Raw genomic sequence first — 13,918 nt, 5'->3', positions numbered from 1 at the left:
TGAAAACTGTCAGTTACATTGTTGGAGTTATGAAAACACTTTTCCGTATGCACAGAGCATGCACTATCCCCGCAGCTTCTACATGCAAAACACTGTGCAGGGACCATCCCTCAAAAATGATGGGGCATTCTTCATCCTACAAGGTAGGATTCCTCTGTAACTGCTCCTCCTGACACCTGTGGGCTACTATGGTATCAGGCACTAGAACTTAGAGCAGACAGACAGTAGTTCCGCTGGTGGTACCCAGGCAACATGAAGGAGGAAACAGCCTAATGCAACAGTACAACGAGAAGGTGAAGGAGAACAGGAACAAAAGTCTGAAAGCAGATGGATAGGAGCAGAGGGGTCAGAGCTAGGAGGCAGATGGATAGAAGAGGACGCTGGGGCAGAAGTGTTTATAACCAATAGATAAAAGAAAAGGAGTACTTGTGGCACCTTAGAGACTAACCAATTTATTTGAGCATAAGCTTTCGTGAGCTACAGCTCACTTCATCGGATGCATACTGTGGAAAGTACAGAAGATTTTTTTATACACACAAAGCATGAAAAAATGAGTGTTTACCACTACAAAAGGTTCTCTCCCCCCACCCCACTCTCCTGCTGGTAATAGCTTATCTAAAGTGATCACTCTCCTTATAATGTGTATGATAATCAAGTTGGGCCATTTCCAGCACAAATCCAGGGTTTAACAAAAACATCGGGGGGGGGGATGGGATAGGAAAAAACAAGGGGAAATAGGTTACCTTGCATAATGACTTAGCCACTCCCAGTCTCTATTCAAGCCTAAGTTAATTGTATCCTATTTGCAAATGAATTCCAATTCAAGAGTCTCTCGCTGGAGTCTGGTTTTGAAGTTTCCTAAAGCCCCTATTCTACTTGCGCTATATTGATGACATCTTCATCATCTGGACCCATGGAAAAGAAGCCCTTGAGGAATTCCACCATGATTTCAACAATTTCCATCCCACCATCAACCTCAGCCTGGTCCAGTCCACACAAGAGATCCACTTCCTGGACACTACAGTGCTAATAAACAATGGTCACATAAACACCACCCTATACCGGAAACCTACTGACCGCTATTCCTACCTACATGCCTCCAGCTTTCACCCTGACCACACCACACAATCCATTGTCTACAGCCAAGCTCTGCGATACAACCGCATTTGCTCCAACCCCTCAGACAGAGACAAACACCTACAAGATCTCTAACAAGCATTCTTACAACTACAATACCCACCTGTGGAAGTCAAGAAACAGATTGATAGAGCCAGAAGAGTTCCCAGAAGTTACCTACTACAGGACAGGCCTAACAAAGAAAATAACAGAACGCCACTAGCCGTCACCTTCAGCCCCCAACTAAAACCCCTCCAACGCATTATTAAGGATCTACAACCTATCCTGAAGGATGACCCAACACTCTCACAAATCTTGGGAGACAGGCCAGTTCTTGCCTACAGACAGCCCCCCAACCTGAAGCGAATACTCACCAGCAACCACACACCACACAACAAAACCACTAACCCAGGAACTTATCTTTGCAACAAAGCCCGTTGCCAACCGTGCCCACATATCTATTCAAGGGACACCATCACAGGGCCTAATAACATCAGCCACACTATCAGAGGCTCGTTCACCTGCACATCCACCAATGTGATATATGCCATCATGTGCCAGCAATGCCCCTCTGCCATGTACACTGGTCAAACTGGACAGTCTCTACGTAAAAGAATAAATGGACACAAATCAGATGTCAAGAATTATAACATTCATAAACCAATCGGAGAACACTTCAATCTCTCTGGTCACGCGATTACAGACATGACAGTTGCGATATTACAACAAAAAAACTTCAAAACCAGACTCCAGCGAGAGACTGTTGAATTGGAATTTATTTGCAAATTGGATACAATTAACTTAGGCTTGAATAGAGACTGGGAGTGGCTAAGTCTTTATGCAAGGTAACCTATTTCCCCTTGTTTTTTCCTACCCTCCCCCCCCGACGTTCTTGTTAAACCCTGGATTTGTGCTGGAAATGGCCCACCTTGATTATCATACACATTGTAAGGAGAGTGATCACTTTAGATAAGCTATTACCAGCAGGAGAGTGGGGTGGGGGGAGAGAAAACCTTTTGTAGTGGTAAACACCCATTTTTTCATGCATTGTGTGTATAAAAAGATCTTCTACACTTTCCGCAGTATGCATCTGATGAAGTGAGCTGTAGCTCACGAAAGCTTATGCTCAAATAAATTGGTTAGTCTCTAAGGTGCCACAAGTACTCCTTTTCTTTTTGCGGATACAGACTAACACGGCTGTTACTCTGAAACCAATAGATATGCTCCCTTCCAGGATTTAAAATTAAAATCAGGATTCCAGAGTCTCAACAGTCCACTTTTGTCAGCAAATAGCTTTGAAACCCATGGGCAAAGTAAGTGCCTCATCCCTTCTAATGGTCCACAGACAAAACAGAAATCTACTACTGCTATCAGTTACTTCATGAGCTCAAGTAGTAGAGGAACTGTGTTTCTAAAGATCCCAACTCCGTTGATGACCCAAGTGGGTGTTAATATGTTTTTTTTGGGATTCTTTTAAGTTAAGTGCATCCAAAAACCTATATTAAAACATTAAAGATTGTAAAGTCAAGCGCTTAAAGTGATGAAATGCCAGGGTAATCTTAATTTGCCCCTCTTGTGGGATGCATAATAGAGTCCTTAATTACATGATCACATACTTAAAAAAAAAAAACCAGAAAAAAACAGGACCTGTGCATTTAGTGCACAGGATGGATAGTGCTCAAGGTATAAATCAGTATCTAGTGAATGACACTGTTCTCTGTAGGATCCCTGCTTCATTTGTTGCAGAAGTTGGAAGATGTGCAGTGAATGAAGCAAGGGACTGCAGGAAGAAAAAAAGATGGCCGTATGGTTAAAGCAGTTGAATGCCCCTTGGAGAACTGGATTCTATCCCTGTAGTGCCAAGCAAGTCATGTAAACCAATACTGTTGCAGCTAACCACTGTGTTCCTCATTTTCTGGGTGCCCAATTTTAGACACCTGCAGTCAGATTTAAACAAGTGCTGAGTGCTCACAACTACAACTGAAGTCTACAGGACCTAGGTGTTGAACATAAAGGGCTCTCGAAACTAAGTACCTAGTCAGGTCCTAGGCATCTCAGATTGGGCTCCCAAAATCAGCAGACATATTTTTGGCTTTAAACTTCAGGATAATACCACTTTGCCTCACACTGATGTCATGAAGATAAATTCAGTGCTTGCAAAGCACTCCTATTCTTGTGACAGGACAACAGAAAAGTCCATGAGGAGCTCAGTATTTTATTTAGTGCAGGGTTTAGATGGTGTGTTAAATAGAGCTTGTGGGCACACACCGAATGAGGATCAAACAAAATACTGCATATCCACCTATTCACTGAGCACCATTCATCTTGTGCACTGAATGAGGCAAGACGGACAGTATGCGGATATCTAATTAAAGACTACCATAATACAGATCAAGAAAGGCCACAACGAAGGTTAATCTTATATAATACATGGTTCAAAGCCCTGTAACTGTGCCTTGCAAAGGATCCTTCTTACTCTTCCTGTCCTACCAATTTTCCACAGACAGCTTCAGCCTCTTCGCCTCAAAGTAACTAGAGAGCTCTCCCCTTTGGTGTCAGTCTCATTAATTCCTCTATCCCTATAGGTACTCTTTTTCACTCTCAGAATAGCTTTCCCTAGTGCTCCAGCGAAGGCATAACTCAAAATTCATAGTTATAGAGTCACTGTATTAATTTAATTGAATTTTTGTAGTTACCAGAAATAACTCACGTGTTATTTACAAGATAATGTTCTGCATGGAACTGCAGTCTAATATTACAACCTGCGTACTGCAGCTCAGTTACCTGTATAGGATTCTGTGTATGCATAGAGATTTTTCAAAAATACAATTAAAAAAATGGGTAGATTTAGCTACTTAAAAACCAATGCCTTGTCGATATTCTACAGAGAGAACACATTCATAACAGTAACAAGCAGTTTCCATTGTTGTTTCCAACACTCCTGGGTTTGAAGGTCGTAACAATATAAAATCCTTTTGAAAATGATATAATAGTTACTGATGCATAAAAATGTTCAGCTCATTTGGATGCTTGATGCCCCAATGAATTAAAAGCCATTCATGATGAAACAACTACATGTATGTACATACTGACACTCTGTGGGTAGTGGAATTATAACATGATGATTCAGATGTGCCATTAAGCCCTTCATCTCAATTAACTATAGGTAGGGATGCACATTTTTAAAGGTAAATATAGGGAGAATTTAAGTCAGAGTAATTGAAATTATATCAAACACAAGGAAAATTCATGGACATTTTCTGTAGTTACCAACTTATGCTTTCAAAAGAAGATCTTTACTTGTGCATTTATTATTTTATCTGTCAGAAACTTTTCTCAGGCAATGAATTCAGATTATGGGCTAAAAAGCAATACAATAGAGATTGCATTTATTAACCAGAAGTGATTCCAGAGTGTATTCAGACTCACATCTGAATCTCTGAGTTACAAAAATAAATTTTGCTATTTATTATTTCTGCTTGTACTCCTATATACGAATACAACTATGGAAGAGGGAGATGGATTCTACTCTGACTCACACGTTGTCAATTAATTAACTTACTATTAGCGAGTCAGGTCCTATCTTCATTTATATTCAATGGGACTGCACAAGTGTAAGCAGAACAGAAACCGGCCTGCAAAGTCTAGCACTGGTGATGATGCAGAAAACACAACTTGGTTTTTAAATGTCAGGTTGAGTTTTGCAGCGCTGATTTATAGTAACATTGCCTTTTACTTGAAAAATGAGAAAATAATCTGATCTGGAAAGTCACTAACAAGAAGTCTAAGAAACCGACAACGCCTTTTTTAGCAGCTTCTCATATTACAAACTCCCTTTAAGCTATTGCTCTTTTCCCACTTAAAGTTTCATTTGAGGTTCAGGCTTCTTTCAACACCCATCCTCCTGCGGTCCCAGAAATCTCAGTGTTTTACAAGATAATTCTGCTGTCTCCTCCATTTCAGGTTCATGAAATCCCTGTACTACCCTTCTAGTTGCTTAAGGAAACCTTGAATTTCCTTATCTTCCATAAATTCACGATTTCTGCCTTAATTGTGTCTCTCTACTGCTCAGATTAGGGTGGGAAGTATAATTTTAAGAGATTTACATGATGATAGAAAAGCCAGGTTACTTTTAAGGGGGATTAAAGGCAGGTTCATAGTACACTCAGTCAGTTTGCAACATTACTGTAGGGTTTTTTCTTTCCGCACTGAAACAGAAATCTTAATTTAGTTGAACCACATTATAAAATTCATTTATCAAGCACTGTTGATAGCCTCACCTGTACTAGGACTACTTCCTACATTCCGAACCTCTGACTGGCTTCTTAAACAGCTTTCATTTTCTCCTTAAAACTACCAACTGTCAAAATATTTCTTACCACCCTCAAAATTACATTGGTTTGAGATGCAGGCCATAAATAGTTATATTCTATCCTAGACCAGTAACTTTTAAGGTTTAATATTTTACTATCCAGATGGGCTAAAAATTGTTGTTTTGACACAATTTGAAAACTAGGAGCCTACCTTTTCCAATAAAGCTTTTTTATGGGACATAAGATACAAGACCCTTAAATTACATTATGCTTTCTAGAAAAGCCATTTTAAATAATGTTGAGGTCTCTAAAATGTATATGACTTAGAATCACACATGTAGAACTGAAAGGAGCCTTAAAAGGTCAAGTCCAGCCCCCTGCAGTAAGGCTAGACCAAGTAAATCCAGACAAGCGTTTCTCCAACCTGATCTTAAAAACCTTCAATAATGGGGATTTCACAACTTTTATATTACTCTAAGTTATAATTTCCACTACCCTTCCAAATCCTGCATAGTTGTACTCATGGAAACAGCCACTTGGCTTTACAGGTGGCGAGACAAAAAAGTACAATTTAAAACATTTCTAAAATAATTTGCTATAAATTATGCAGCAACATGTTATGGCATGGTGTCATATAGACCCCAACATTTCAAACTTTTCTTGATGTTGAATATGGCTAATGTGTTTCCCAAATATGCACAAATAAACCTAGTAAGTCAGCGTATAGCTTATTTTGTCATTTCTTTCTAAGACTAGACATAGACCAAGAGTGGCCAAACTTACTGGCCCTCCGAGCTGCATACAACAATCTTCAGAAGTTCGAGAGCCAGGGCACATCTGCTGGGGGCTTGGGGCTTCAGCCCTGCAGAAGGCGCTTGACAGGGCTCGGGGCTGAAGCGCCGCTCCTGCTGAAGCCCCGAGACCTTGCAGATGCACTCTGCAGAGCAGAAGCCCCAAGACTGCCCCCCTGCCCCACTGCACAGAAGCCCCTACCCCAACACCTCACTGCGCAGAAGCCTCTACCCTACCACCCAGCTACAAGGCAGAGGTCCTGAGCTCCCCACGCCCAAGTCTGATAGGTGAAGAATGGTGGGGGACTGGGGGCTCTCTGAGACGCACTTTAACGGTAAAAGAGCTGCATGTGGCTTTGTGTGCCACAGTTGGGCCACCCCGATAGACTTTAAAGAGTTTTCCATGTGCTACAATCTGCAAGTGCCACCTTGAAGAAACTTGTTCTCCAAACAGCTTTCTAACCTAGTGACAAGAAAGAATGCTGCCTCTAGGAAGGTATGGCATCTAAAGACACCTTGAGATAGAGCAGTAATTAGGGGAAGTGATCTTCTAAGAAACATAAAAGAGTTCTACTCAACATGTCTGGGGCAGTATTTTAAGACTGAAGTGTGGTTTCTTCTAGTTATATAATAGTCATATGAGAACTTGTTTCCCTGGTTCAGTCATGCAGGAATTAACTTCTTTCCACTTTATGACTTGTTCGCCTTCAACATTTTAGGTAATACAGATCAGTTTTCATGTACAGTCACATGCCTCTTTCATAGTATCATTAACATCAGTAACTTTATATATAAAAGTGCATTTCCAGATATTTTTGTCAATATCACACTTCAAGGCAAGTACTTTACCCTAATTTATAAAGATTCTAATAGCAATTATTGGAGCAAATCCCTCCAGAAAAAATGGCACAACTCCCTCACCTCCAAAACTATCTGAATCCGCCTTCAGATAAATGCCATTAAATTCAAAAATTGTCGTCTCTGATCCAAGGACACTGGCAGAAATAAATTTTTTGAAAGATATACCATTTATTTTAAAAGCCAGCTACACTATTCGAGTAAAACATTTTTCAGAAATTCCTACTTCAAAGAAGTAGTGCTATGCAGAAAAGGATTAGACCATAGGCAGATTAACAAGTAAACAGATGTCTACAGAAACTCAATTGTTTACACTAGTGTGCCAATTTAAATTCACTGCATGCCTGAAAGCATTTAATATTTTGTAGTATTACAAAAAGCTTATTGGTGGGCCTTATTCTCCCACCAACATGTGTTCCTGGATTTGTTTTTAATACATTAATTAATTTTAAGCAGGTAAACAAATATAGAATAACTGGGTACAGAAAATGAACCCCAACTAGAGCAATCTAAAAAAACCTAAACACATGCACAACTTTGGTGAAACAGTCTGAACAGGCCAACTGAACTGTGGCTGAGCTTTTCTTTCACCTTTCAGGCAGTTTCAAGTTATGAAATCAGCACTGATTAATTAATTATTAGAGACAAACAAGATTTTTTTAGTTTTACCATATTTTTCACTTTCAAATGGGTGGAAAAGTTATGATTCTAAGACATACAGAAACTATTTGAGAAAAATCTACAAGAATGAAACAGCAAACACCTAAGAAAAACTGGCAAGAGGCACAAACTAGACAAAACACTACAGCTGAGGAATTGTGCTCAATCATTGTTTACTTCCATTTTCCCCCACTATAACCCATCTGGATTTTTAATGCTAAGAAATAAGAAAACACTGTTCATAGTTTCGATTGCTACACCTCAATAAGCTGGCCAGTAAAAATACTGCAATTTTTTCCAAGCGAGAAAAGAAAAAAGAAACAGCTGAAGTGCCAGATAAATTTACCTGGAACCCATTTAATCTCCATTTCCATATCATTTTCTTCCCGTTTCTTCTCTTTTTCTTGGATACTCTGCAAGAGTTCTCTGTATCTGGCAATTTGCTCTTCATCATCCTTCTCGCTTTTCTTGGGTTTGTCATCTTCTGTTTCATGGGCTACATCACCACCTTAAAAAAAAAAAAAAAAACCAAAAAAACAGACAAACACTAAAGCAAACACTATTGTGGAAAATCTCAGGATATTATGAATGAATATTTGAAGGCAACACAGCTAAGATAAGCAAACGATTTCTGGTAGAACAGTGGGGACAATCCATCTCATCACCATGAATCAATTCCTCGCTTTAAAAGATCAAATAAGAAAATGGAGAGGATACGGGAAAACTGGATAGCAGAAGGAACTAATGATAGGTGCAGAGATTTTCACCCCTACTGTAGGTCACTAGTTTCTGAAACCATCACAGCATATTACTAACTAAAAATCAATTCTTAGTATTGGTAAAGCACTTTGGAAATGTAAATGCAGTATAAATACTAACTAAACAATTACCACAATATTCCTGTGAGGCAGATAAATACTAATTCCTACTTTCTTAACTTTGGTTTGTCGCCTCAATTTTAAAATGACATGCCCCTATAGAGGGGAGCCAGAACTGGAAGTCAGGAGTTCGTAACGTATAGGTCTTTGCTCAATTCACTACATCACTGACTGCAAGACACTGACAGGTGAAGGAGCCAAAAGCAACGTACCTATTTTTCCTGGCATGTGCATATGCAAATAAATATGCAAGAGGAGGAAACTAATTATATATATATATATATTAGTTCTAGAACTTTACTTCCCTTCATAGGTTTGAAGTAAGCCTTTCCCTATATGCAACATACAGCAGGTCAGATGTGGTACTGTGTGATTTGTCACACTTCCCTTGTCACTCTCCTCCGTGCCATACATTTTGGTACTCTGTAGTACTCATTACTTAGCTAGGCATTGGCTACTGATTTTTAGCAGCAGGCTTTTCCCTATCTCAGTTTGCAGACTCCAGCCATCTGAATGCTGAAATGTATTGTGCAGGAAGTGTTAGTTGTGATTGCTGAATGGGCATAAGTACTGTAACGGTACAGTGGGGGATTATTTTGCACACAGAGTGTACCAAAAGAGTTACAATTCGATTTATGATTTTTGTAAAACCCTATGTGAGATATTAGACATCCACAACTTTTTTAAAATGCTGCAGTTACTTCAAGCTGCACTTCCCTGCAGAGGCAAATCTGACGGGTAGCACTGTCCATATATGCAGATCAGGATCACTGTTGCCTGCTATTCAAGAGGAAGGGTTCACACACTGAGTACAGTGATGCAGCTGCTCTTTACTTCAAGGCTAGAGATCATGAAACTGATGCTGTTGCTCTACTCTTCTACTGTTCACACCAAGAAGTGTTGTTCCCTGGTTGGGAGGACTGCAGACAAAGCAGACCCTTAACTTGGCTGCTGTTGTCCGCTTTGTCTAGCGGCAGCTAGAAACTGATCTCTGGGGACCCTGCTAATGGGTCTGGAAAGGGGCCAGGAGATGAGTGTCTCCTTAGGAAGCAAGAAAAATTCGTGTGCGTGCGTGCCTGGAGTCCTGACTTCAGGGGAAAGGGAAATTCTTTCTTGGGGGCATGGAGAATGGACAGCTCTACTCCGCTGAAAGAAAGTGTCCTCATGGTCAAAGAGATTGCCTTTAAATTTTCCATGGCATTAGTTACTGATTTTTAGCACTAGGCCTATTTCTGTGAGAACCATTCATGAGTCAGTCCTCTTCCACTACTTGGTTCAGCTGATGAAGGCAGACTTTTAGAATTCAGATTTTGACATTGGTTTGGATACGGTTTTGATTTTGTTGATTTTTTTCAAAGTACGTTACCTAAGGCGGCAAAATTAAATGGTCATGGTAATGGAAATGATTTTCCACCTTCAAATAGCAAAGAATTATGTTTTCTTTGCTCAGGGTGCAGAGTTCCTAAAACATTCAGTGTTCAACATCACTTTCAAAAACTCTGTAAGACTCTTCATTAGCTTAGAGAAGAACAAAAAGAACATTTGACAAAAGCTGCTGGGAGGCCAGAATCAGGTGAATGCGTGTGCGAAGTTTGTTCATAGTTCAAATGGTCTTGCTGGTAGTTTTCAAGGGTCATGCTGTACTGCACAGCATGATAAACCACTTTCTGATTTTGATTAAGGATACTGTTTTTTTGTGCCAATAGTTTGTTCAAAGATTTTAGACAAAAAGTGAAATAAAGAATGCCTTGCACAGAAAGACAATTAAAGACAAAGTTCGAACATATGAATGAAAAGTAAGTAAGCAACTGAAAATTGCTAAAATTGCTAAAAACTGTAGATATATTCTGATTTTGTTTAGATGACAGTACCAACTTAAATTCTTTTGTACGATTGGCCACTGTGTGGAATTGATTCATCTATTGATATAGGCAGGAATGTCACAAAGAAAGATATTTCCAGAGCAGCGGTTCAAATTGTGAATTCTATCATTTTAAGAGCTCTTAACTAAGCAAGTTAAACATTTAGATGTAGAGAGTCTCAACATGCAGGATTGCTGATTTATAGCAGTGTCAGATGATTAAATTAAGGCCATATTCTTGGAATCATGGAAAGTTTGGAAGAAGTCAGTTTATTCTTAGATCAAAAGGGACAAGATTATCCTGAACTGGCAATAGCAGAGTGACTCGATGCTTTTTGCTGGCCTCACTCAATATGCCCACGAGCCAAATATAAAACTTCAAGATTCAGAGCGACAGCAAACATCACGTTTGACACCAAAACTTATTAAAAGAAGCTGGAAACATTCAAGACATGGATGACGGAAAGCTAAAATACTTCCCTTTGTTGAGAAAACATCTGGAAAATTCAGCAACTTTTGTGGATATCATCGGCAACATCATAGAAATTTACCAATCAGATACAATTGAGAAGACACTGGAAATTTATGCAGGATGGTTTAAGTTCTGACAGATAGAAAATAAGTTACAATTCAAACCGCCACACAAACTGTTAGGAACTCTACTACACAGATCCTGAGTGGCTAGACTGAGAGGCAGCTCACTGCATTCCAGGAGAATGCTATCTGAAAAACAAAGTTTGTTGACTTCAATTCTCAGCTGACAAATACTGACCATGGAAGGACTGAAGAAAAACTCCTGAAAACAGTTTTTGTGAGCTTGGAAAACACTGCCATATTCTTTTTTTTCTATGAAAGACTAGCTGTAGCTTTGCTGATGACCATTCAGTTCAACGAACTTGTGTTAACTATCTTCAACAATTAACTGCCAACTCTAACATCAGAAATTGACTATCAAATTATATAGGTAGAACATACACAACACTGTAAAGAAAACACAAGCCTTTAATGAATAGCTGACTGTCAAAATGCAACAGCAGGAATCCCATGACCGCTATCTCTTCCCCTCTGGGATGTCATGTGTTGAAAATACTATGTTTACAATTTCTTGGCATGTAATGCATAAAATGTTTGCCATCACTGCACTAGACCTCACTTCCCATCCCCCACAGGTACTAGATTGGTGTCCAAAGTGAAATAATTTAATTAGGCCCCTAGGAAATCTGCCTTATCGAGAATGCAGATGGAATCACAGAATCAAAACATTAATGTGGAATCCTGCTCTCTCCCCCCCGCACTAGGACCGCAGCAGCCGGCAGGCAGGACGGGCTCCATGGGTGAGCTAGCGCAGCCCCACTTAGAGACAAGCTGCTGTGGATCTGGAGCCTTCTGCTCTGCTGTCCTGCACAGAGCTGGGGGTGTGGTGTAAGCTGATGCTGGAGTGTCCCCTTTCCCCCGCCAGTGTACCTGCTCTCCACTGACCTGCAGTGGGTGGACAGGAAGACATCTGCCTGTGCACCGGCCTCTGGCTCAGGAGTGATTGCTACTGGCTGAAGAAGCGTTCAGGCTGGTGAATGCTCTGCTTAAAGAGACAACATGCTGACAACACACACACACACACACACTCCCCTGTGACACTCTCTACCTCAAAGTAGCACCCTGGATCCTCCATATTCACCACTGTCATCATGACTGTCACATGATATGTTTTGTACAAAGTATGCCTTTTGAGGTATCATTTTAAAGTCTCGATCTATTGAACACTAATATCCTGCTGAATTGGATGTACTACCACTGCATGTGAAGTTACGAGTATTGCTTTTTGTGTTACTGAAACATGTTGGGAGAGGCCCACAGCCAGCCTTTCAGCTGCAACAAAGGAGGGCCAGAAAGGTGTTAATGGCCCATCAAGAAAAGAATCCACTAATCCAGAGACTTCTCAGGGAAGGCAGGTACACTATGGAGGCAGCCTAACCCATAACACGGCAAGGATATTTCTAGCAGCTGGCCTCTCTCCCTCCCTGCCCACTCCATCTCAACAGCTGGAAGACTGTCTGGAAGGCAAAGACTTGGAACCAGAGAGATTGGTCCAATGCTGGAAGGGGTCCAGTCTGTGTATTGAGGAACTGTAAGCTGTCTATAACATCTGTTAGTGTTAGAAACTGATTCAAATCTTGCTTAGTCTGTTAAAGTTAGAATTTAAACCATGCATTTATTTTTATTTCTTAGGCACCCTGAACTCAGATCTCTATGCCTGCTATTTATAATCATTTAAAATCTGTCTGTCTGTAGTTAATAAATCTGTTTTATATTTTATCTAAAACAGTGTGGTTTTGGTTGAAGTGCTATGGGAATCTCAGCTCAGGTTAACAAGAGCTATTGCACATCCATTACCCTTTTGTCAGAGTGGTGAACTAAGAAATGATCTTACACCAGTCAGGCTTCTGACCAGTGGAAGTTAGTACAGTTCTGGGGTGTAGTCTTGTCCCTCCCCAGCTGGAGCTAGGAGCTCCCTTTGCCAGGGCACTCCCAGCAGCACAGGGAAGATCAGACAACTCCACAAGTCTCTTCCAGCTGCAGGAACCTCTGGGGCTGCTATCCAGTCCCAGAGAGCTCCCTGTAGCAGAGGCAGGCACCCAGAGGCGGGTCTGGTCTCCTCCAGTCTTTGCCCAGAGCAGCTGTGTAGCAGATGGACAAGTCCTGTCCCTCCCCTACCCAGCCAGAGCTAGGAGCCCCCTTTGCTGAGGCACTCCTAGGAACAAGGGGGCATCGGATTTCACAGGGAAGGGCTTATTTCATGGTCCGTGATGCTTTTTTCATGGCCATGAAATTGGTAGGGTCCCAAAAATAACACATAAAAGGTCTTCTTGTCATTGTTCTGCATGAAACTCTACTGAAATGAAATTTCTCCTGAACTCAGTGACCATTTTGAACAACAAGAGATGGACACGTATGTCCCAAAAGTAAGCCTCCTTGGTTCATGGATCCTGTTTGTAATTTAAAATATCTTTAATTCAGAAAAAAAAAGTATATTAATTGCACAGTAACATAATAGGTAGCATTATGATTAGCTTCTGGAGGGAACAAGAGAACCAATTTTAGATTATTAGATGCAAGGAACTAAGGCAAGCCTTACCAGAAGAGGTTCAGGCCCAAATACATGGTATACGTTTACAAAAAAGATGGGTTAAGAAGGGTTTGTAAACCACCAAAATACAAACTCCTAAATACAAGTGCTCACATTCCTCCTTACAACGGAATAGTGAAAAACATTTTTAAGGACTGGCTCCACCTTGTCTTGTACTGAATTTAGATTAAAAGCTAATAAATGCCAGTAGTTTAGTCTATAGATTTTTGTCTGAACTTATTATAGGAGTTAGTAGTGAACCTTATATTTAGGCTAACACTTTTCATTATAAAGATTCCTGCAAACTTTTTTTTTTT

General features: G+C 40.3%; 1 protein-coding gene across 2 annotated transcripts in view; it reads right to left on the bottom strand.

Annotated features, from left to right (window-relative positions):
* The window catches only part of ESF1 (ESF1 nucleolar pre-rRNA processing protein), a 71,690-nt gene that overhangs the window by 31,888 nt on the left and 25,884 nt on the right, over window positions 1-13,918 (bottom strand). The window contains exon 10 of one of the 2 annotated variants that reach the window (XM_077814070.1): window positions 8,085-8,246. The exons of the other annotated variant lie outside the window; for it this stretch is intronic. Coding sequence (XP_077670196.1) covers window positions 8,085-8,246 — 162 coding nt within the window. The remainder of the gene's footprint in view (window positions 1-8,084; window positions 8,247-13,918) is intronic. 2 annotated transcript variants of the gene reach the window in all.

This window comes from Eretmochelys imbricata, chromosome 3 (genome assembly GCF_965152235.1).
Source record: "Eretmochelys imbricata isolate rEreImb1 chromosome 3, rEreImb1.hap1, whole genome shotgun sequence".
Lineage (NCBI taxonomy): Eukaryota > Metazoa > Chordata > Testudines > Cheloniidae > Eretmochelys > Eretmochelys imbricata.
The sequence above is the reverse complement of the archived record's forward strand: the minus strand, read 5'-3'. Positions and strand labels throughout refer to the sequence as shown.